General features: G+C 37.3%; 1 protein-coding gene across 14 annotated transcripts in view; it reads left to right on the top strand.

The window, feature by feature from the left end:
• The window catches only part of FOXP2 (forkhead box P2), a 390,396-nt gene that overhangs the window by 324,087 nt on the left and 39,620 nt on the right, over nucleotides 1-26,689 (top strand). For 13 of the 14 annotated variants that reach the window (XM_077472079.1, XM_077472084.1, XM_077472083.1 and 10 more), the window contains 2 exons: nucleotides 154-223; nucleotides 2,833-2,996. In XM_077472079.1, the coding sequence (XP_077328205.1) occupies nucleotides 154-223; nucleotides 2,833-2,996 (234 nt within the window). Of the gene's footprint in view, nucleotides 1-153; nucleotides 224-2,832; nucleotides 2,997-15,002; nucleotides 15,148-26,689 lie in introns of those variants that run through there. The other variant, XM_077472092.1, reaches the window with a different exon arrangement.

Genomic DNA, 26,689 nt, shown 5'->3' with positions numbered 1-26,689 from the left:
TGTACAGCAACAATTACATTCATGCTATAATAATAATGCTATATTGTACCTTGAATACTTTTGATGTTAGATTTAGTTTACTGTCACTTTGCTAGAACTGCACGATCAGACCAATTTTTTTATTCACATTTTTTTATTTTTTTTATTTTGCAGTAGTCCTACATTAGTCAAAAACATACCTACCAGCCTCGGCTATGGTGCAGCTCTCAATGCAAGTTTACAGGTAACATAATCTGAAGTAATTTTTACTTTTCTTGTAACATGCAACATATTGTATACTGCATCTCTAGCGTTCTTGGTATAGAACTGTAAGCTCATGGGTTTAATGAGCATTAGGGATTAATATTAGAGTCAGTTTTTAGAGGTTTTAATTGAATGTTAAGGATAGGAATAAGGTAAACATTGAGGAAGTGTTTCAGAGGGAAAAAGGTCAGTGTTAAAGTCTAAGTTCACTTTAAGGAAGATGTTACCTGTTATACCTATATTTAGGGTGTAACATATAACATGTTCCACCACCTTCTGCATCTACCCTGGGGGAAAGCTCCCCCTGAGCCACCCCCCACGGCCCCAGCCACTTTTCTCATTTCAATTCAGTGAAGCTGTGCAAAGCTTGGCCCACACAGCCTCATCATTTATTCACAGTGATTTGCAAATGAAGAGACTGCAAGTCCTGTCTACCACTATGGCAGGTGGCTTGTAGTTCTTAATGAACTACAGACATGCTGATCAGTGTACTTGTAGTCCATTCCTCCATTGAAAGTCCACAGAGATACAAGCAGAAAGCTGAAGGGGGAGTGTGCAGGAGTCTAACATTGCTCGCACAATCCACTGATCAAGGCGCAAAGCTTTGCAGACTCCTGTAGGAAAAATAATAAATGCACATTTTTTCCAGCAAAAATATGCGCATTTATTTTTTTCCCTAAAAGGTGAACGTATCCTTTAAGGGTACTAATAGGGTTAACATTAATGGCCAGTGTTGACTATTAAGAATGGGGTTAACATTAAGGAAGTTATTTTTTTATTTTTTTTTATGTGAAGGGATAAATTAATATATGTACTGCCTTTGCTCTTCCAAAAATGCTAGTTGCCTGGCTGGCATGCAGACCCTGTGGCTTCAGTATCTTCAGACTTGCTGACCCATAAGAAGTATGTAGTTCAGAAAAGTCAGTGTAAATGCACAAGGCTGTATATGCCAAGAAGATGATCAGCATGACAATAGGGTAACTACAATTTACTGGAGAGGTCAGCAGTGGCAGCCTTTGCCAATGTTTGACATGTCATGTTGCCTTATGTTGTAGGCTTCACACTTAGTATTATTTTTAGTGTTTGGTTATGGGTTAGGTGTTAAAATCGGGTAAAGGGTTACATTTCCAGATTTGCCTAAAATAGAGCTAGCAGTACCTTTACAACGAATAAACAAAAGATATGTAAGAATATGTACCAAGTAGATAATTTTCATAAAAATGCCCCATACTTTAAAAGGAATTGTTCAAATTCAGACAAGTGACTATGCCTAGGCTGAGAGGAAGGCCATCAGACTGTGGCAGGAGGAAGCCTTTCCTCGGTCTCCTCTGCCCCAATGTTCAGACTGTAACTTTTTAATTTTGAAGCTAAAAAGGTGGTAGGCAGCAGCAAGGAGCTGCTTTGTGTTAGTCAATTGTGAACAAAGCACTGCACAGGTAATATTATTTATCTATGATATCTAAGCCAGCACCTCAGTAAGGATAGGCTAAGGCGTGTTTGCAACTCCACATGCACGAGCCCACCAGGAAGCTTACACTGCGCATTGCTAATCACAGGCAGTGAGACATTTCTCGTTCCGCGGCTGCACAGATCAGGAAATATCTCACGGCCTGTGATTAGCACTGCGCAGTGTAAGCTTCCTGGCGGGCATGGGCATGTGGAGCTGCGAACACACCTGAGCCCATCCTTACACCTCAGTCTCTAGAAAGTAGATGTTCACTTGGGCTAGTGCTCGAACAAAGATGGTGACCTCCTGAAAGAAAATTAGATGAAGGCATTGTCAGGGGGTGTAGTGTGAACTCTGAATAGTAATAAATACCTATTGGCAGTAAAACGATATATTGTTTAGTATGCATTCACCTAACATGAAAAAAATAATTTGATGCTAGCTCCACTTAAACGGGTTGGTATTATTGGTAAATGAAGTGTTAAAAGTGAGCTTTAAGGGTTATGTTGACTTTTATGGTTCTGATAAGGGGATAATTATGTGTTAGGGTGAGTTTAAGGATTAAGTTTAAGGTTATTACAGGAAACACTTTAACTTGTTTTTGTACCAAAAGCATTACCACGGTGCTTAAAAGTTTTATGAATAGATTGATCCATCTATCTACTCTATCTATCTATCATATCTATCTATCAGACATACTTTCCTTTATTAGTTTTAGCAGGTACAGTTATATAGCAAAAATGCTCTGTTCCTAATTTCTATTACTTTTGATGTGAAGTGGCAAGAAGGACACCCTGTGGCAAGTTTTGGAATACTCATGTTTTCTCAGTGTGTATGACTAAGCTGCTGCTATTAATTCTGTGTGATTTAAACCAATACAATTCCAATGTGAGGATCAGTGTACTATGCTGAAAGTAATCTAAACTAATCATTACAGCCCTTAATGCACTGAATTGGCAGTAAGCTAGAAAACAGAGTAAACAAATGCAAAGCTGTACTAGGGGTTTACTGTGCAGATGTTATACTTAAAGTGTTGCCCTCCCTCAGATAAATAGTAGTGTCACGAAGGTCAAAGGCTGACGATGCTTGTTAAGAAATAGGTCTTTGAAAATAATCATACTTCTCCCTTTTATTCCTACCAGGCTGCTCTGGCAGAAAGCAGTTTACCTTTACTGAGTAACCCAGGTTTGATAAACAATGCATCCACTGGCTTACTACAGGCTGTGCACGAAGACCTCAATGGTTCACTGGATCACATCGACAGCAACGGAAACAGCAGTCCAGGCTGCTCACCACAACCACACATGTAAGTGCATAAACTAGTGTATTCTTAAGGTCCGATTTCTTTCAAACCTGGGCACTTTATGGAAAAAAAGCACATGCAGAAGTTACTTTCAGTTAAAACTGCTAATGACCAAAGTTATTAGTATATTTGGAGATCTAGGTAGTTAAAGTTATACAGTAAATCCCCTACATACGAACCTTTAAGCTGCAAACGTGTGTTTGCACAGTTTTTTTTCATTCAACACAGCGGGTTGAACAAAAAAAAAATTACAGATCGCCGTACCAACACAAGCATTGTTGGTGCAGTGAGCTCCCCAGCTGTGCTATTGGTTTCTGGCAGGTGGACTCCCCCCTCCAGAACACACTAATGCCGCATACACACAATCGGATTTAGGGCCAGAAAATGACCATTGAGAGCTTTTCATCTGTAAATGCGACCGTGTGTATGCTCCATCAGAATATAGCTGTCCGAATTTCCGCCAGCCAAAAATTGATAGCATGTTCTCAGTTTTTCCAACGGAAAAACTTTCTGTCAGAAATTCCGATTGTGTGTATGCAATTCCGACATGCCAAAAATCACACATGCTCAGATTCAACTACGGGACGGAAGCTATTGGCTACTGGCTATTGAACTTCCTTTTTCTAGTCCCGTCATACGTGTTGTACGTAACTGCAATCTAAATGATTGGCATTTGGTGTGACCGTGTGTAGGCAAGACTTGAGCAGAATTCCGTCGGAAAAACCATCAGAGCTTTTTCCGATGAGAATTCCCATTGTGTGTACGCGGCGTTATAAGTGCTCGCAAGCACTGATCTTTTTTGGACTTACAAACAAGTTGGACTTACGAGCTAGCTCCCGGAACGGAACTTGTTCATAAGTAGGGGACTTACTGTATAAAGATCTCAGTGTTTCCTGTAAGTCAAGCATGGTTATGCCCCCACCCTTATCCTTTTTGTTCACTGAGGCTATCCTGTTCATTGGGGAACCAAAATAGAGACTTAGAAGGGGCAGTCCAAGTTCAACTTTTCTGGAAAAGTTGAAGCTTGCATATAGCTTTCCCTGCTTGCTTATGCATTTTTGCGTCCTTTGGTCAGCTTGAGTTTGCCATGTTTTTTTTTTTTTTACATTTTACCTATGTCATTCTATGTCATTTTACCAATGTCAGCTATGTCGTGCTTCATAGCTGAATCAAGAGTATTATGACATTTTTTTTTTTTTACATGTTACTATCGTCACCAATGGTACACTGTGTTTTTATTATATAAAAACTTAGAAACAACTTAATGGTGTTCTCATATAAATATTTAATAGAAATGATGTGACTTATTTAATCTTACTGTAAAATGCAGTAACCTTGACAACCATTCAGCTTTATCTGTTCAAGTAATATATATAGGCTAGAAAGACCAAATTGCATGGTGCTCGCTCGTAAATATTTGGTGGAATTTATGGGGCTTATTTAATAAGTTGCTGTAAAATGCAGTTATGTAAACCATTCAGCTTCTGTTTCCTCGTGAGACTAAAAGTCAAAATAAAACTGATTAAAGCACTATGGACATAATCATTACATTATGCACTACCTTATTAAATAACGCCACAAGCAGGTTGGCAACATCACATTTTTCCTGATGTAGTGTTACCAAGTTGTAACAATATGTTCTCAGCTTGTCAGACTCAAGGCTTAGCTTTGATTGTTTATTTATATGCCAGCAATGAGATTATTTTATTTTTCACAATCTGATTACTTTTATTTTTGGAAAAAAGGATATATACGAAAAGAAACAAGTAGATTTTTTTTTTTTTTTAAAGAGCAGGTAGTTTTGTTACCCATAACTGCTACCTGTTGTACATTACAAATTCATTTTACACATTATGAATTCATGTTTGGGGTACAGATTACCTCAACAGGCAACATCAACACATCTGGATATAACTGTCGTTATGCAGATATCAAAACAGTCATTTTCCGTTCCTCCAGTGCTATTTTGTGACTTTTCAGCTGTTGAATTCTGCATTCATTTTAGGTACTGTACATTTCTTGACAAGATGGCAATATTTGCATGCACAGTTGTGAATATGCTGTGCATTTAGCTTTAAAGGCTGTGGCTCTTTCATTTACGGGATTTGGAAGTGTATCAAAAATAACAAATGTTAAATTTCTGTTACATATGTTGTATTGTGGTAATGTGCTAATCGGATACATAACGTCATTCTACACTCTTGTGACTCATTTGCATGATCAAATCCTATATCTACTCTTTTTTTGCAGCTTTGTTCATCAGTTTTATATGATTACTGTCAGTGTATTATGTTTAGCGTCTGTAGTACATTACAAACTATTCTGATGTATTTGTGCATCAGTTTCATGATGTATAGATGCAAGACACCTTCTCAGGTGATCAGCATAGCATACTACAGAGATCCAGTGGATTGGAAAAATTGCTCCAATTCCTTACATTGGCTGCCCATACAGCAAAGAAATATTGGCTGCCCATACAGCAGAGAATAAAGCCTAGCTGAGGGCAGTTTTGAGCTAAAAATATAGATTGATGATACTTTTGTATGACAATGCTCCTGTATGTTCTAATCTGATAAGTGTTCTGTCCATATGCTACATGACAAAGATGCAAGATGCAACTGTCAGTTGCCTGCTTGTATATATTGTAAAGAGAACCTGTCAGCACTCCATGTATGTGAGGTTTAAGCTGTACATCTACTCGCAGTCACAGAAATATAGCTGTGGCTCTCCTCCCCCACCTCCTGGAAACTATAGGTTCTAACCTGTTGCCTTTCCATCCCCTTCCTGGCTCTAATGTCACTCATACACTTGGCAGCAGAGAGTCTTTGCAGACTACTCAAGGCTTCTACAGCTACTGCCAGGATTATGAATAGGGATGAGCTCAGGCATGTTTGGATTCTAGTCTGAACCCTCCTTAGCTATCGCACTAGGAAGCTGTCACTGCAGCTGATTATGAGTGACATTGAGGTCGGGAGGAGGGTGCAGGAACATCAGGTTGGAAAGCAGAACTACTGGGAAGTTTCAGAGGATATAAGGAGCATTGATGGTTTTTTTTCAGCACACCAACATCCCAAATTTGAAAAATAAAGGGAGAGACAGCTATTTTACTGTGAGTAGATTTATATGACTGCTTAATCCTCACATGCATAGGTTGGTGATAGGTTCTCTTTAATATGCTTACATTAGTAATGAGAGTTAAAGAATGTCATGGCTATGTCAAGTACACAAATGTACATTCATGTAATAGTACATCTGAAAATACGTTAATATTTTACAAGTAAAATATAGAATGATACTTAAAGGGGTTGTAAAAGCAGAAGGATTTTTTATCTTAATGCATTCTATGCATTAAGATAAAAAGCCTTCTGTGTGCAACAGCCCCCCTAATACTTACCCGAGGTCCCTCTCTGTCCAGGGATGTCCACGAGTGTCTCAGCCATCCAAGATTCTCCTTCTTGAGTGGCTGAGACACAGCAGTGGTACCATTGGCTCTCGCTGCTGTGATTTAAAGTCAGTTAGCCAATCAGGAGGAGAGAGGGGGCGTGGCAGGGGTTGGGGCTCCATATCTGAATTGACACAGAGCTGTGACTTGGCTCGGGTGCCCCATAGCAAGCTGCTTGCTGTGAGGGCACTGAACAGGAGGGCAGGGTCAGGATCACAGGAGAGGGACCTGAGAAGAGGAGCATCTGGGCTGCACTATGCAAATCTACTGCAACAAAGCAGGTAAGTTTAACATGTTTTTTATTTTTATAGGAAAAAAACAAGACTTTACAATCACTTTAAAGGCTAAGTTTACATTTTACGTAAACTGGCCCGTGCAAAAAGGCACCCCAGTAGTTTAAAACACAGTGTTCTACCTGTAAAAAAAATATTATTTAACGCAAATGCCCAATTAACATATCCTTTCTCTCACCCGGGAGGGCTGACCAACATATTTCCGAAGTTTACATCCCTACATCCTGGCTCATTTCAAGGATGTAGCAGTTGTTGGGTGCTTACCCCCAGCATCACTGAAGTGAGCGTGCTTCCTAGTTTAAAAACTGCCTAGACACAGCACTCGCTCTCTGTTGCAGCAAAGATACTGCAGTCAACATCCTCACCGAGATCCTCCCACTGCTATAGTGCCTTCCCAACTCATACTCTAGGCTACAACAACATGATCAGCAAGCTGCCATCTTTGATTATAACTAAAGAGATTATCACATTAGCCGTCCTAAAAGAATAAGGCTCAGCAGCAATTTTCTTGTCGACCATAACCTGGAATAACCCAGGACATAGGAATGTAAACAGTAGGATTATTTAGGCTAGGCTTTGTGGGTGACAGAAAAGAACTATAGGTATGGCACTCACATCAAACTATATTTTTTTGAATGGCACTGTATTTTTTAAACTACTGGGGTCACTTGTCTGCATGGGCCAGTTTATTTAACAGGGCACTAAGGACAAAGTCAATTGCTTTTTCCAAAGTGGCCATAATGTGTTTTGACTCATAAGCCAGTGAATGCTAGTACTAATATGCCTTTCTTATGTTCATTCTAGTTCTAGTCTAGATCTGTATTATTGGCTAATCTGAAGTCTCTCCGGTCAAGGTCACATGAACACTCCAGTAGCGGCTTCAGTGAAGGGGAGAGATTGCAGACAGCAGTTGCAGATTCTGGGCAATGTCGTCACCCATAGGCTTACTATGGGAGGCTCTGTTGTCAGCTGTCCTTCCTCTACATTGAAGCTAGTGCTGGGACCAAATCATGTGATTGGACTGAAGCATCCTCAGAATAGGGAAGTATAAGGATCTTTCCTTTTCCAAGGTACATAAAATAGGCTTATAATGAGGGTGGGAGCATATTTAAGCATAATTAGGTTTTCACTTCCCTTCTACGTTAAGCTTAAAGCAAGCAAACAACCCCACTTATGTAGGGCAATACAACAGAGTTCTTTTCATTTCCCTCTTCCTAGCAGCACATACTTTTCCTTTGACACCAGTTCAGTTGCTGGGAGTGGGGAGAGATAGCTGTGTGAGCTCTGAGACACTCTGGTTGCAGGTTATACAAGGACAATGACTCTTTCCATTTCCCTATGAGACATCATTGGGTCAATCACCATGCACCAGTGCTGTCCCAGGATAGGAAGGGGAACAATTCACGTTCTCCACTTCTTGCATTGAACCGCATCCCTCTCATTACACAACAGGGTTTGCTTACTTTCCACTGCCTGTTGCTGCCGAGCTAAGGGACGCCATCATGCCCTATACCAGTGATGGCGAACCTTGGCACCCCAGATGTTTTGGAACTACATTTCCCATGATGCTCCTGCACTCTGCAGTGTAGTTAAGAATCATGGGAAATGTAGTTCCAAAACATCTGGGGTGCCAAGGTTCGCCATCACTGCCCTATACTATCTAATCTGAGAGTGATCCTGTGACTGCTATATGCAGAGAGGAGGAAGAGAACACCACCCGCATCTCCATCTGGCTCTCCCCTCCTCCCTTCTGCTATGTGTGGTCTTACCAGCAAAACAGAAGGCTTTGGGGGCTGCCTGACCTGTCCCTAGCAGCTGATTATGTCATCAGATAGTACAGGTCCTGCCAGTTTTATGTCATTTTGCTGTGGCACCCTGGTTGAAAAACACTGGTTTATGAAATGTTTGTGTCCATCATTTCATATACATTTTCAATGTTTGTGTGCTTGAATGAAGTTGTGTGTTAATATGAATGCAGCATTGTACCTTATTACCCACTACACTGACACTCGTTATCAGATCAGTTTGAAAGTTGGTGGTTCTAAATTAGAAGGGACAGGCAATTTTGAAGGGTGGTGGGGAATGTTGAACTGCTAAGAGCTCTAAAGGACACTCCATATGGGTTCACTAAAAGGGAGATAACTTTATTTTTATGCAACACTATAGCCATCTTAAATTTTAATCATCTTTTTTTTTCTTTTCTTTTTCTTTTACAATACAAATATTCCTGACCATGGGACTTGAATGTTTTGTATTTCCTCATCTGTGATGTTGAGAAGGTACATAGCATAAAATATTAATGTTATGTATAATATTTTGGCCATCCTTGCTTCAAGATGAACATGATATGGTAAAGGAACTTAAAAAGACATCCATGCAAACAGCTAGTCAGTACAGGCATAAAACAATAAAATCACTGTATCGTACTGTTCTAATTATTTTTCCTAAATGTAGAAAAGCTAAGCATCCCCCGGCATCTTCCCTGTATCAGCAGCATTTGATCTTCCTTACTTTCAGCTTTTCAAAACAAGCAGCACCCACAGCTGATCCCTCTGGTTCCTGCCCAACTCTTAACTACATTTCTCATGAGGTGCATGTCATCAAACCTAGACTCCGGACTGAATTGATGGATTATATTTACTGTGTGTGCTCCCCTCGCTGCTAAGTTCCTGGGCCAGTGACACTGTATTACTTCAGAGAACCCGTCTTAATGGAGGTGTGCTGATGTGATCACCAAGCTGTCAGTACACCTCCATTCATGGCACTTACAGAAACTAGGGCAGTGTCACTGCCCCAGCAACTATACAGTGCTTGACACATATACAGTTAATATAATTCAGAATCAGAATGAAGGGGCATGTATTTTTAGTGTCGATTGGTCACTGCTCTAAGTCCAGATGCAACTGAGTGTTATCACACTCAGTTAAGCAAACCATACAATATACAATCGTCTCTCCTTCAACCACAGGTTGAAAGAAAAAAAATTGCTGAATTCCCTTATGAACACAGTGAGTGTTAATGGGAGAATCTCTCCCGCTGCGCTATTGTATTCTGACAGTGGGAGATTTCCCAGCCAGCAGAATGATCAATACCGGTAGTGTTCACACAAAAAAAAAAAAAAAAAGCTGAGAGGCTGATTGTACTCAAGTGGATGGATGGATCAACTTCAGTACAACCAGCCTACCCATAGGCAGATCAAAATTGCGATACGCCTATGGCCAGCCCTATACTTCAGCAAAAACACTCTGCTGTCTGTGACACTACATATTCAAATAGCTTGAAGAGTTTGTGTGATAGTGATCAAGGAAGTAAGTACCACAGTAATATTTATTAGATGTGTTTTTCTACTTTGAGAACTTTATTTTTTGAATAGCTACACAATAACATTTGCAAATTAAATTCCTTAAAACATACATCTTAATTTTGAGCCATAGATATGCTTTAAGAAATGTAAGTTATATAAAATCACAGAAAAAAAATGCTGGACCTGTAGTGCAGATTAAGCATAGTCCTATACTAAGGTTCAGATAGGACACAAGTCATAGCTTCACCCCTGTGCAAGTCAACACAATTAGATGTGAAATACAAAAAACTTTTTTAAAGGTGGTATCATAGTAAGTATTGGTAAATATGCCCACCTAATTCAGCACAGCAAACTTTTCTCTGTTAAACTGGCTTATACTTTATTGGGTATATATGTTTAAACATACAGTATCCGTTTAAACAAACCACTGTGGGACCAATATTCCTCTCAAGCCACAATGAAACAACACAATATTGGTTAGCTGCACAAGGGCAAACTTTGTGTAACTGAGAAGTATTACATTGCTTTAGAAGGAGAAAAAGATAATTGTACACACAGATTACAAATACTGTACATGTAGAACTCTATTTTGTAATATAAAAATCCCTCTAACTCAGAATGAATATTTATTTCCGTTGCACATGAACAATAAACTGATATAGAGTTAGTATTTGACCTTTTGTTAAAGGAAAAATAATTCTTTCTTCCAGAGATACTCTATTAAGGCCATATGTGTTGTTCCATGATGTATGCAGTACTCTTTTCGTGTCTTTGAAACTTCCGTTCCCTATTCCATTTATTGTTCATATTTGCATTCAAGTATATTTTAATCAACCCCCCTTTTACTAACACTGTTAGTAGCTATATAAATATATATATATATATATATATATATATATATATATATATATATATATATATATATATATATATATATGTATATATATATGTATATATATATATATATATATATATATATATATATATATATATATATATATATATATATATATAGATAACACACGCAGGAAGGATAGTGATAAAAGTGTTGATAGTTACCCATTAAGCATACAGCATAACAGAGCATATTAGCAGACATCCCACTACTGGGATGTTCTTGGATTTAAAATGTAGACATTTTTCTTGAAAACACAGCTTGACTTGCTTTTCTAGTTGATCGTGTAATTTCCATTTATTGTATAGTACAAATTATGTAAATATATCTCAATTTCGTTAAAACCTATTTGCGGGATGTCTACATTTGATCCTTAAAGGACACATTTTATTTATAAATGTCCTGCTGCTATAACTACGAGGGATGCAAAAGCAGAAAATCCTCCTTATTGAGCCAATATCCATAAAGTACCCTGAAATGTACATAGTCATTATCTGACTGATTATGATCTTCAAACTAGCTCTGAACTTGCACTAAATTAAGTGCATTGCCCTTTTATTAAAACCATAAAATACAACTTTAACTATTACCAATGGTTTACACAGAGCCTGGAAAAGTGTAACTTTTTCCCTGTCTTATAAATCAGCGTAATTACATATTCAACTTTAATTACTGGTGTGTCTGTATTGGCAAGGTTTATATGTTATATTTTATGCAGAACTACGATTCCTATTAATATTTAGCAGCTAACTATATCATTAATTACTCTAAAATCTTTCCCCTACCATCTTTTTAATGGAGCTGAGAGAGTGGAATTATTAAAAATTGATGTATTGTGGATTTCAGAAATGTGTATGAAGCGTTAGAAATGCCTGGCCTTAATCAGTGATGTCAAATTTGGTACTTTCCTGTTTACTAAATTGTACAGTCTGGACCTTGGAGATATTGTTTTAAGGCTTCATCATAATAATGAGATGATGTAAGATTTGTATTTGGTAATTGTCTCTGCCCAGCTCTATATGGTTAGAAGTCACTATCATTCATTGCTTACAGCTATTACGTGTGCATTTGCATGTCTGTGTGTTTTGTCACTGAAAGCAGATCTTTTAGGACATCATGTCTAGACCCTAAACCTAGCTTTTTCTTAACTTATCCTTTTATTATCATTTTTGCTTTTATGTTTTACATACGTTAAGGCAGTATAATCACATAATCTTACATAGGCAGTTCACTAAATGGTCACTTGTTTAGCAAACCCATGTTCATTTCAAACTGCTCTTCAGATGACGAGGCGCTTAAAATGTTAAATTCCCTTTTACATGATAGGGTTGTTTGAAGCGAACATAGGTTTGCTCGACTATCCAACTTGCCCATTTGTAGATAGAGTATGAATAAATGTTTTTATTATGACCAATACATTCATTTTCTTGTGTAAACATTTATCATAGGTCTACAGCTATCATTCTAGTATGTATGAATGTAATATCACTAAACATGCTTTACAACTTAGAAATGTATTTCTCCACTCCTTGTTATCTTTATCTTTGACAGTTAAGGATCCTGAATAACTTTAACCGAAAATTTCTTAAAGCATAAGTTCACCTTTTATAAAATAAAAAAATAAATGCACTTTTTTTTGTAAGTAAAACAATGTGCATTTATTTATTTTTTCTAAGGAGCATGCAGAGTTTTGCACCCATGATCAAAAGTTTGCAGGTGCAATGCCAGGCTCCTGCAGACTCTCTCTATAGCTGTCTTTCTGTACCTATGATACGGACAAGCAGTTGCTTAAAGTGATATTAATGTCTTGTTTTTTATTTGTTTAAATATAACAAACATGTCATGCTTACTTGCACTATGCAGTGGTTCTGCACAGAGTAATCCAGATCCTCCTCTTCTCATAACCCTCACAGGCGCTCCTGGCTCCTCTTTCCTGCTGAGTGCCCCCACAGCAAGCTGCTTGCTATGGAGGCACTGGGGCCGAGCCACTCCTCTGTGTCCATTCAGACACAGAGCCATAGAATGCATTAAGATAAAAAAAACTTTTGAATTTTAGAACCACTTTAAGAGCAGGAAGAACACTGAACTACAAGAGCGCTCACCAGCACCCTCGCAGTCACAATGGCTAAAGGTAGTTGTGGTCTATTTACAGGAAACTGTGAATGAATGAAATGGCCGTGTTTGCGGAGCCCTGCATGGCTGTGCCATTTTAAAATTGTGACAGCAAGTGCTGGGAGAGGATCCCCTGCCAACTATCATGGGGGAGGATTGAAGGGAGAGGGGGAGTATGCTGAACATGTTACACCCTGAATATGGGTGTAACCAGTTCAGAAAGGTCAACTTAGCCTTTAAATGGGTCGCATATCTAGTTTTTTTTTTTTTCAGTTTGGAGTAGGGGACCATTTTTAACTAATATAAAGCATTATAAAGGGTTGAATATCAATTCAATTCTGAGCTGGACAGGTCAATCCAGACATCTGCCTAGTTAAGGCATCCATCAAAAAAATGCCTACAGAGGCAAGCTTACTATAGTTAGACTAGCCAATCCTAGTGGACCAAATGTCTCACACAAATAATTAATTTGGTTAAGAGCATGCATGGCTAGCAGTTGTTATATGAGAAATCCTAAAATATGTGAGGATCTTACTTTATGGAGATTTAGTCATTCGAGAATAGGAAATGGGAAGAGTTACTATGGTTTAAGAATTGCATTAGCTACTTACTTAGAATGTACACATTTATTAAGTTAAAAGCTTGCAAGCTGACTGATGTTGTTGAAGGTACCAGAATTATATTTGTCTGAATTTTATCTGTATTTGACCCACAGGGAAGCACTTTTTCTTTTATGGCACAAAACATCTCCAGTGGCTCATATTGTTAATGTATGCACAGTATTGAAAAGGTTCTACAGTTCATTGTGTAATTATACATTTAACCTCTGCTATCCAGCAGTAAGTCAGTCCCTATAATTCATTTATTATTACATTTGCATGCAAGAAACTAGAAATAGTGAGTATTATGCATTGTTGCAGTCTATTAAGTCCTTAAAATTAAAGCTTTGTCTGAAGGTGTCTTTACATGTGTTAAATATTAAAAAAAAAAAAGTAATAAAACCTAGAATGGAAAGGAGACATAAGCTCTTGAGAGCATTTTGCTCCTAAAGAAGAAAAGTGATCAATTCCAGCACACATTTCTGTTTCCCAAGCATTAGGTTGTGAACCATGCAGTGGCTTGCTGGAGGCATCTATGTCTGTGTTATTTTCTACATTAAGAGTTCTCATGGGCATGTTAATGGCTTTCTTTGTGTATGAGTTAACAAGACAATAAAAATTTAAAGAGCAAACAAGGTTATGCCCATATTTATTAAAGTCACTCATAATATTTTTAGAATGGCTAAGATGATAGCTTGTGCAGAACAGGTTTACCAATTTATTATGCAAGTTTTTCATGTTTGCCATACTACTGTCAAGGCTCGTACACATTAAAAGAAAATCACGCAAACATTCTCGACTGAGGAATGATCGTATGATTTTCTGATTCAGATACAAGACTGCGCCTGATCAGAAATGGTAATCAATAAAAAAAAAAAACCTCTGTCATCCAAGCATTTTCATACATTATTTCCTTCCTCAGTTCTGACTTGCTGTGAAACAACAAGGAAAATCAGACAAAAATATTCCCTGATTTTCTTAGTGGGTACTCCACTTAAGTGTAAAATCATGCTACATGCTTAGTGAATTTCAGTAGAAGCAACATGCTTGCTTTAATTGCCTTTATAAACATATGAAATCCTTTATAGCCTGTTAGTATTTTTGGAGCCAAACACAATATAAGCTTCATTTTGTTTTGGGTTCAAAAATTCAAAAATATTCACAGTGTTCATAATTTCTGAGTAGGGCGACTTAATATTTTTACCTCCTTTTTTTTTTTTAAATCTCAAAGAAAAGCATCTGCTCTTGTATATGTTCTTCTTTAATCTTAAAAGCTCAGTAAAATAGTACAAGGCTGGGGCAGCCTTTATGACATTATCATGACTGACAATTCATAATTTTTACCCACTTTCCCTCTCCTGTAGACCTGCTTTGACCTGCTTACCCCGGATTTGAGAAAGGAGAGATAATGCTGCAAGACTCAACAATATAAGGCGATGTACAAGGCAGACAACGCAACTATGTAATAACTTAGAAGGGCAGTCAATCATATTAGCGACAAATGTAGACACAAATCAGGCTACCTGTTAGTGAGCAGTTTCTATGCAAGATGGTATATGAGTATTTTCCACCCCTGTATCTGTGATCCTGTGCAGCAAACTGCAACAGATACACCACTGGAGATGAGACAGATTTTCACTCAAAACAAATCCACAGTTGGAAAGTGGTCAGGGCCAGGCTTCAATTTGTCATTGTGGTACTTTAGAGCATCTTAGGGGAGGACTTTATGAATAAATCTGTCTAATGATATTAAATCTGTCTCACATCTCTTTCACTACACCTGTTTAGCTTTTTGCAGCTGTGGGAAAGAATTGATAAATACACCCCTTGTGTCTCCACATTTATTGTTATTGGAAACATGCATTTATTTTCTTATGTAATTTTCAATGATCAGTTAGATTTATAAGCACAGGCTACTTTAACCACTTCAGCCCTGAAAGATTTTTACCCCCTTCTTGACCAGAGCACTTTTTACAATTTGGCAATTGCGCGGTCGTGCAATTCTGTACCTAAACAAAATTTGCGTCTTTTTTTTCCCCATAAATAGAGCTTTCTTCTTTTGGTGGTATTTAATCACCTCTGTGGTTTTTATTTTTTGTGCTTTAAACAAAAAAAAGAGCGACAATTTTGAAAAACAAATTTCTTAGGCCAATATATATTCTTCTACATATTTTTGGTAAAAAAAAAAATCACAATAAGCATATATTGACTGGTTTGTGCAAAAGTTGTGGCGTATACAAACTATGGGAAAGATCTATGCAATTTTTATGGCATTTTTATTATATATTTATTTTTTTACTAGTAATGGTGTTTTTCTGATCTGCAATTAATGATCTGCGATTTTTTTGTGGTACTGCAACATTGTGATGGACAGATCGGACACTTTTGAAACATTTTTGGGACCATTGACATTTATACAGCGATCAGTGCTATAAATATGTACTGATAACCGTGTAAATGTCACTGGTAGGGAAGAGGTTAACACTAAGGGGTGATCAAGGGGTTAAATGTGTGTCCCCTAGATGTGTTCTAAGTGTATGGGGATAGGACTGACTGGGGGAGGTGACAAATCATTGTTCTTACTTAGTAGGAACAAAGATATGTCTCCTCTGCCCTAACAGAAGAACAGGGATTTATGTGTTTACACACACAAATCCTCGTGCTGGCTCTCGTGCATGTGATCCCGTGTGGCCGGCAGCTATTGCGCCAGCTGCATTTTTAGATGTGCAAGACTTCCCTGGTAGCTTTTACACACGTTTATACATTTGTACGATGAGGTGATATTAAACACATCAAGGCAACAAAGCTTTGTTTTCTAACTTTGTTTCCCATACTGTAAATATTTCTATATTTTGCATAGTAACCTTTGAGCATATGATTTCACGATTGCTGTGGGAAATTGATTTGAATTTACACCTAAAAATTATATTCTTTTCCACCATTCTCAAGAATTTGCATCCGATCAGCATTGGCTAATTTACTTCACTGCCTTACAATAAGCCACAGTTGTCCTGCTATATGCATGCTCTGTCTTTCTGCTCACTATATTTAAATTATCTACCTGCATAAAATTTAGCATGTGCTCAAGACCATTCCTGGTGTTTTCCAACATTCAAGACCAACCTCAGTTACACTTTCATTTCTATGATGGTTAGGTTCATAGTAGAGGTATTGACCATTTTTCTTTTAAGCCCTTGTACACATGGTCGGACATTCCGACAACCAAATCCGTCGGATTTTGTCCGACGGATTTTGTCCAAAACTGTTGCATACACACAGTCGGACAAAGTTGTCAGAAAATCCGATTGTACTTAACGTGATGACGTTATTTCGTTAGGACGGGACTACGTTCAGGCTAGTAGCCAATAGCTTTCTTCTAGGAATTTGATCTGAGCATGCGTGGCACTTTGTTCGATCGGAATTCTCTACACACAATCGGAAAAAGTCCAATCGGATCATGTTGTTGGAAAATTTTATAGCCCAGCTGGAAAACTTGGTCCGTTGGATACTCCGACGGAAACAGTCCGATGGAGCCCACACAATGTCGGATTATCCGACAACACGGTCCTATCGAACATTGTCCATCGGAATGTCCGACCGCGTGTACAAGGGCTAAGACAAAAAATGGGCAGGAATTTAGGCGCCAAAAGATTTTCTCAGGGCAGAAGAGCTCTTAAGCAACTTACAGGGCATCAAATGTGAAGTACAGGTGGATGGAGGAACCTTTTAAAAGGAAAAAAACATAACTTTCTTTGCCCAGCTTTATTTGTTTGCAGTAAAGCTAGTCACAGTTGGTCAGTCAAATAAATCCATCAATTATTTTATAATTGAACAGACTATTTTTAAACACATGAAAATTACATGAAAACACCTTTTGTTACTTGGCCACCAGAAAGCATTGTTTACTATTTTTATTTACATTGCTCAACAAATCAATCATATTCCCATAAATTATATTTTTAGCTAGGTTAACTTCTCACAAATAATTAAGAGAATCTTCCAACTACCTAAATCCATAACAACTAGGAAAAAATAATCTTTTTCCCCTGCAAGGCAATGTCATAATGTACTAGTATTAGTATGCATCACACATTATGTGAAACTTGCCTTAAAACAAAGTCTTCCTTCCGGGTTCTTGGGCTCTGGTTCTTTGAATGGATGAATTGCGATGACGTCACTGTCTATGGCACAGGACTCTTAAGGAATGGCATAGGTATGCTGTTTCTTCAGAAAGCATGGTTCTGTGACATCGGCACCTTCACACGTAAATATCTGATAAACAGTGCATGTCTAGGAGATATTTACAGTACCTTATTATATGCTTACCCGTAGGTTAAACTTAACCAAGGACCTGTACGTTCACGTTAATATTTTTCATATGCATGTAGATCATTCAATAATTTGTACAGGCTTAAAATTACCTGATGAAATTTGACATGCAAAGTTGATGGTTTTGCGTTCCTGCCATTAAGGATCAGATTTGTCATAAAAGTGGAATAACATTTTAAAATGAAGTTGGCTGGAACAGGTTTAAAGTGGATGTAAACTCATTCTGTAGACTTGTACCTACAGTTAAGCCTATAATAAAGCTTATCTGTAGGTACAATGAATATCTCCTAAACCTTCATGGTTTAGGAGAAATTCACACTTCATGCACAGGGGCATGTGCTTTGAAGGAACGGTATACCGTGCTATCCCTTCAGAGCTCCGCGTCAAAGTCCATGATTCCTATGCGGATGTGTGGGAATGATCTCATCGCAACGCGACCAATCGAACAGCCAGAGGACGCGAACCCACACGGAAGACCGGGTAAAGATGGAAGCGTCTGTCAGAGCTCACAGTGCAGTGGTGCAGGGCTTCGTCCTAAGGTAAGTATTTCATAATGTGCTAGTATGCAATGCATATTAGCACATTATGCCTTTACTTTGCATGTGTTTTAAAAAAGAAAATAACTGGTGCAGTGTACTTCCTCGTTAATGTACATGCAAACCCTAATGAAATGGGATTTAGTTTACTAAAGCATTTTGTTTAAGAAACAATTGTAATTTTTAAATAAAATACCCGTTATTTGCATTTTCATCCTTTGTTGCATGTCAGTGCTGCTAATCTCTTGCAACCTCTGTACAGCCACTTCATGTTTACATGCCTGCACGCCAGTAATCGCAACATGACATTTCTCAGAATGGGTTTACAGATGATGGCAGTGAGCATGCCTGTGTAATGAGTTTTGAATGAAGTCTGTGTGACAGGATGAGAATGCAGTAGTACAGTTAGGAGACGAGGACAGAAGCTTGTCACCCTGTAACAGAAAGTGCAGTGAACAAGAAATAGGGAACATGGTAATAGCATAATATATTTTAAAAAGAGTGAAAATTTACTTTTGAAATTACATTAACATAATTAAGTTTTTATGGGATTTTGGCGATTTGGTTTATATATACTTTAAGCCGGTATGTGGTATTATAAACAGATTTGTCATAAGAATCTCTAAGTAATTATAATATACGATTTTTTTAAATTAACGTGTATGCAGGTATGGCATGCCTTCTATTTTTGACAAAATAACATGCAAAATTCTCTGCATATATGGGTAGTATGTATTGCAATACGGTTGGCAAACTTTATCACAGGCTCTTCCATTTTGTTTAGAACACGCTTGCATTCTATTTTTCTTCTGTATTATTCTGTGTTTAATTATTATATTTATTTTTATATTCACATGATTTATTTTTATATTCACATGATCTGGTGTTTTATTAACCGAAATACTGAAGAAAAAAAAGCAGTGAACCAGACACATAAGCAGAAAATGACATTTCTGGGGGTGTTCTGTACACACAAATTATATAGAAAGCCCTCAGTTGCATTGGATACAAGGCAGCAATATTTTGGAAATCACAACTGGCTCCAGATAAAATGGATAGCCTACATAGAAATTATTTGTTTTATAGTTTTTCAAACAACATTGGAGCTACTATTTAATTTTGATTGACAAATAAGATGTTTCTAATAATCCAGCTACAGTGCATCCTCTTGACCTTTTAAAGCTGTATTTATTCAGTATCTAAGTATACAGCACATATTGAAATTTCTATTTCTCTTCTAATTCACAGCCAAATAAATACATTTATTAGTGTACCAAAGACTTTTTGCTTTCAATTTCATTATATAAAGCAGTTGCAGTAATTAATAAATGTTTTATAGTACAGTTTCTGCTAGACCTTATGTTTAAAACTTTTTTTTCAAACAAACATGCACCATAGAACACCATTGAACAAAGTGATATCTTAATTTATATATGATAGTAACACTAATGATAGCCTTAAAGCCATGTTTCTATAGAAACGCTACATTTTGTGCTGCATAAAAAGAGTCTGTAAAGGTGGCAAGTAAATTATTGGAAACATGCTAGCTGATATTCACAAAAAGGGTAGACTGTCTAAAATCAAGGTATTTTAGGATATGCGACTTCTAAAGGGACCACTAATTGAAGTGATATCCTTTTCTCCCAGTTGCAGCATAAAACCTGGACACCTCTCAGATTAAAACTGTATTAAACCCAAAAGCACACATTTATTATATTGCAGCTTACCAATTCTTAGATGAAATGACTGCATTCATTTTTTTTTTTTTTTTTTTTTTTTTTTTTTAGGCTTTCTTTTATTTTTACCTGGTGATCTGGTTAGTACGTCATTGGTTTTTCAACAGATTAAGCTCTCCTGCAAATGTATCAGTTAAAAGTGTTGAGGCAAGCCATTTACCACTGACTGGAGTGCTTACAATGATCAGATTTTATTTATTGACAGACTGAAACAAAAAGCAAGGGGCAGGGAAAACTGCCCAGCAGCGCATAACCCCGGAGGGATAGTTGTAAAGCCCACTGCAAAGCATGTATAAGATGTGAAAATGTTAAAACAGGCCACACAGCATCTCCTCAATCCCTGGCAACTGCCTTCAGAAGAGTGATCCACTGCAGAGGGCTCTTCAGAGGAAAAATCTGTGTAAATGTGCCAAGTGTGGTGGCGATTACCTTATAAAAGGGTCTCAATTAAATGTATGGGTGGCAATGTAACAAACCATAAAAGATGATTGCTAAAGTTGAAAAGTAAAAACGGAGAGACAAAATATAAAGAATAGGGCGGTAGCCCAATAGACTATACAGATTGACACAAATACTAGCTAAAAGGTTTAGATTGAAGCAGCCATGGGCAATTTCTCAGACACTGTGAAAAGGACCAGCACAGCCTACATAGTGTAGTAAACAAGGTGAACAATATTGGCCTCCAGTCTTCACATCAGCAAATGGACCTGGTCCAGGAGTGGTAGTTTGCACTGGGTAGTGTTCAAATCTTCCAACCCATGCACAACGTATACTCCATAGAGATCTAATCAGAAACTCATGAACCTGCAGGCTTACAAGTAGATGGCTTTTCAATAGGCCCCCTAGACCAGTGGTTCTCAACTCCTGTCCTCAGGATCCACTAACAGGCCAGGTTTGCAAGATAACTGAACTATCACAGGTGATATAATTTGCTGCTCAATGATTGCAGTATTCTAGTCTGCACCTCCCCAAGGTAATACTTAAAATCTGGCCTGTTAGTGGGTCCTGAGGACAGGCGTTGAGAACAACTGCCCTAGAGAAAAGCTGCTCATGTGCAGTACTTTGATAATGAGATGTGTGTTGTCCTGCATAGACTACATCTCCTGGATGAAGTATTTTTGCTGATCTAAGGTATGTTTAAGGAGCTATATCTAAAATGGGGTGGTCAGGGTGGTGCAGTTGTGATTTTGTTTGAAAATAAAGTAATATCTTAATAGTTATCCTTTAAAGCATTATGTCGGGAAACAAGAAAAATCTAATCTTTAAACTCTAATACTGTTCAGTAAAAAATATGTCTTGAATCAAATAGTTTGCTCAATTCACCCAATTTACTTTAATTGGGTTTTTGTTTTGATTATGCAAAATTTGTACCGCTGGATGTCCAGATCACTGTGTCTATTCTGAGAACACCTGAACTGATTCATTAAATGCCTGAACAGTTGATAAAAGCAGATTACTTGCGCCAAGGTATTTTTAAGCAGTAGTATAGCTAAGTACATTCAACCAATTATAAACGAACACAAGCTCACGACACAAAAACAATGTTTTCAGGATGCATTTCCAGGCTAAAACAGTGGAACCCCAACCAACTGTTTTTCAAATTCTGGATAGAAAGTCAAAGGGATTGGAAGGTAGTTTGTGCTAGAGAGATTTTACAATTACTTCTGGTCCTGCAGAGAATGAGGGGGGTTTTCTTAATAGGAACGATATGTTTTTCTTTAGAAAGAGAAAAAGAAAAACCCAGCTGTTGATAATATTGCTCTTAAAGCCGAAACCCACAGGCTGAGACTTTCAGGTCCATATGTAATGCTCTCCATTCAACAGAACGGTTATGCTGGAAGACCAGCAGTAGGTCAGCGATCACAGACAATGGCTGCAAGCCCCGGTCAGCATATTGTGGTCAGAATACAGCGTCAGAGTGGGAGAGATCTCTGCGTCAACATCACTTGTATTTATGTGGGGATTTTGTTCAAACCACTGATGTGGCGACTGGCATTGCCCTGCATCAGATCACAATTGTTTTCTATACCGCCTGTTCACACTGCAAAGGATTCCCTGGACGCCAAGCAGTGCGGTACAGAAAAATGCATACTGTATGCATTTTTCCTCAACAGACCAGAGATCACCTGAAGGCTCTGTGTACTGTACTTTCAGTTTTCACACACTACAGCCAAGAAAAAGGGGAATTTTACAAACATATACTGATAACTGAATGATTCTACATTCAATAGGGAGATAAACACTGCGTATGAGGTTAATTGCCTATATTCTCTTTTATGTTATATACACTAATCGTAGTTTTGTTTTTTTGATGCCTGTGTATGTAACCTGCTACCCTATTGACATAACGCTTTGAATTTTGTGAACCTTAAAAACTTGCTATGCTACTTTTCGTCAATTGTAGAGTTCTCACTTTTGTTCAAAGCGTGCAGCAGGACACATACACAAAGATGAAATCAAATTATTTTTTTCGTCATTCCTGCCAGCACTTGACAAGTCAGAATATATCCATCACTGTCTTTTTATTTGGGTTTTGCAGTCACTGAAGTGAAAGGCATTAAAATAAACACACACCTCAGGCTTGGTATCAATAAAGTCTATTCTACACAGTACCTAGGTTGTAGATGCACCTATTAGATTGCAGGCCTTTATTGGCCTTATAATCTGCCAACCTGAGTTGTCACAGAAATTTTCAGCTATAGTGCTCCCTTCCAATCATTATAATTTGCACACCAAGATGAAGAATAGTAATGCCGTAGAAAAGAAGAGCATCTTCCAAAGTAAATACTGGAACTGAAAAGACTGACTATTGCTCTCTGTTCTACCACATGCTTAGCCAATGCATGTTCTGGATTTGAAAAGTTTAAAGGGGTGCTGGAAGTGATAAATGTTGTGTCTGTCCCTGGCAAGCCAATCATTGTCTTTCCTAACAATGGAGATAATATATTCAGCACACTTCATTGACCTAGATTCCAGCGGTGAAGGCGAGGGCAGTTATCCATTTAAAAAATGTTTTAATGTTTTGCACTAATATTAGTCTTTGGTTTCATTTTAGTTGAGATTTCTCATCATGAGAAGCAAAGTCATAGTCTATAAAATATGTAGTACTAAAACAATAGAACTATGAGAATACAATACAAAAACAAACTGATGTAAATGGTGACTGGAACTTCTTCAAAATAGCTTATAATTTAGACTGCATTCTTAAAAGGAAGATAATTAGTAATGAGATGCAAATGTTGTGCAAATTAAATAATCATACACTATGCATTCCATATTAGCAGTACTTTCTATTGCTAGATAATAATATAGGGTATCGGGATATAGATAGATGAATATATGAAAATTATTCATTAGTTGTCTCTTTTCTTAAAGTTGAACTCCAGGCAAACTGCAAAATACACATCTAAAATACAAATGTGGAAGTTATTTTAACTACCAAAGGATTTGTTATTCTTTTCAGCTAGTCTTGTGATCCCTACTAGACTTAGCAGCCAGGTCCTGAACTTCCTATGCAAACTACACTGCAACATAAAAGCAATGCAGGACCTGCTGAATTTTATAAAGACCCAGCAGATCATAGATGATCACAGTAAAGTTGATTCCTGTAACAAATCTCTGACTCCAAATGCATCTCCTTTTTCTAATCAGAGTGCCCATGTACAAGGAATTACATGGGATTAATCTAAAGACAGTGCTAGTTCTGTGTAAAATATGTGTAATTATTTTGTAACAAATACATAAATGTAATAAATTATGTTGATTTATATTTGCCTGGAGCAAAGCTTTAATCAGCACAAGGGACAAGCAGGATCTTTGCTGCCTTGTTTGGCATTAAGAAGCAGATTAGCAGTCTATATAAGAGGAAATAGTTTTGTGTTTTAAGTTTTTGATTTTTTCCTTGATTCCTTTAATCATATTGTGCGTTTCAAACATAAATAGTAGAAATGTGAGCTCTAAGGAATATCAGTATATCAAAGCTTTCCCCGGAATTTGTGGAAGCACAAGAATATATGCAGAGAGAGGTGTGCACTTGGTAACACTTTGCACCTAAGAGTAAAAGGACTTGGCAATGAGGACACTGTGTTGCTGGAGTGGAGATGAGTATATTTCCACTTTAAAGTGTAAGTAAACGCTCTCCCATCGCTTTAGCACATGTACTCAGATGTCACCTTACTTGCTCAGTTTGCGTGTAATCCATCCCGTTACCCATAATGACATCACCGGCGCATCTCTCCCACGGTTCACAGCATACTCTTTGTGCTGTCAGTTTATTGAGCAGTGTGTCATGACTGTCATATCCGCTCCCTGTGGGACTGCGCTCCAGTACCGCGAGACTACGTTCTCAGCCTCGGAAACTAGGAGCAGGCTTATCTTAGAAACTATCGCACATGTGTGAGATTATAGCAAGTGCTACACAAAATGGCAGAAGTATTTTCTACTACAGACATAGAACACAACACTTGCACAACAATATGATGCTGGCTTATCCCAGGAGAGACTAATGTTTAAACATCTTTAACACATTAAGGAACATGCGATTGAGGTTACATTTATATTGTATAATGTGTCACAAGCATTTGATATAATGATCTAATCGAAAAGCAGCATAGAAGGGGAGAGTTTACTTCTACTTTAGGTGTTGGACTATTTGAGTCTGATGTGGTGGTGGTCAGTGTGTCACCATTACCTTTTGTATTAGCAAAGCCAAATAGATACCTGTATCAAAAGCAAATGATAGCAGCAGCTATCCTGGTCTACATAATAGTACAGAATTGTCTGAGATACAGTATGTACTTTGCTTTTTTATTTCCTGTAATGTGATCCCCTACAAATAATAGTAAAGAAAAAATGAAAAAAAAATGCAAATGCTAAATATCTGTAGTATATTATTTCAGGTATGTATCAATATATCATATAATTGGCTCTGTTCCTGAAATAATGTATTTTTCTGTGATCTTTCTAGATTTTCACATACTGGCATTTAAACAGGTAGAATAAAGAAAAAACACTCCTTACCTTGTAGTTGTTAGTAAATTTATTTATATGCTATAAGTTTATAGATGCCTGCACCTGGTATTAGCTCAAACAGAATTCAGTAATAATAAATAATAGTGGTAATAGTAGTAGTAAATAGTAAAAATAACGAAGTATAAGAGCAATGTATACAAAGTTAAATGTAGATCTCGTACACAGCTGTGTTTTTGGTTATTTCTTTGGTTACTTCTCAAACTGGCCAAGCAGAATTGCCTTTGATTTTTGATTAAAGTAAAATAAATTCCTTGAACCATACAGAAAAGCATTTGAAAAGTTATCTGGCAAATACAAGCTCAGTAATTGCTTCATTGCTAATATGTGCCATGAAAGTGGACCCGTCATCTTACATAAAATCCAGTACGGTTGTATACTTGTTGCCTTTTATAAAGTACAGATTTGTTTTTAGCATGTTGGCTAACTACTTATTTAAATAGTTAGTTGGTATTTGTTTTAAATATCTCAAAATCCCCACCTGGGGCAAACAAATTGCCATTTGCTTTTTCTCCAATTATAAACTGTTTTCATCTGGCAAATATAATGTTTCATCTATAATGTATCATTTTGGTATTAAAACCTAGGATGAGGGTTCCCTAGATTGTAGTATGATCAATTAAATTCTTATGATATATATATATATATATATATATATATATATATATATATATATATATATATATATATATATATATCATAAGAATTTAATTAATGAAGTCCAATAAAATATAAGACATTGAATTTTCATGGGGAATTTGAATAAAGGGATTCTTACTAAACTGCACACGTTTTAGTAAATGGCCAGTCCTGATAAAAACGTCAGGTTTCATTGGGATACAAATATACAAAACACGTAACACTGGCAGGGGCAATTCAAATGATCAGCTTTTATTCATGCAAAACCTTTATTCCAAAAGGAAAAAAAGGTTTGCTGTAACTGATTATAAAGTGTGAGCTGTAGTTTGGCTTTAAATTGCAGGTGGTTCTAAATCTGCTAATAAATTTAATACCCCCCTCCCAACTGACAATGCTGCTTTCTGCTGTGCCTCCTCTTCTCATACCTCCAGAGTTGTATCTCACTAATACGGGAGGTGTGTAACTGGCCAAATCACCAGGTGAAAATAGAGGGGGGGATGTCAAGGGAAAAAAAAACAAAACAAATGCAGCCACCACATCTAATGATTGCTGAGCTGCAATATAATACATTTTTTGTTTTGGGTTTAATACACTTTAAGTACACTTTCTAAAGGACATACAGATTTATATTTACAAAGCAGGTTCTCACACACTTGCCAGTGCTTTGTAACTATACTGTTCAGCATTTCTTGTAGCTAGTGCACACACTATTTTTTTTTTATTATTATTATTGTATAAAAAATTTACACGTTTACTCATAGAACAGAAAAGGTGCCATACTGA

Source organism: Lithobates pipiens, unplaced genomic scaffold (assembly GCF_037356315.1).
Source record: "Lithobates pipiens isolate NorthernLeopardFrog02 unplaced genomic scaffold, aLitPip1_a1.2 Scaffold_8, whole genome shotgun sequence".
NCBI lineage: Eukaryota > Metazoa > Chordata > Amphibia > Anura > Ranidae > Lithobates > Lithobates pipiens.
This window is presented reverse-complemented; position numbering and strand designations above follow the sequence as displayed.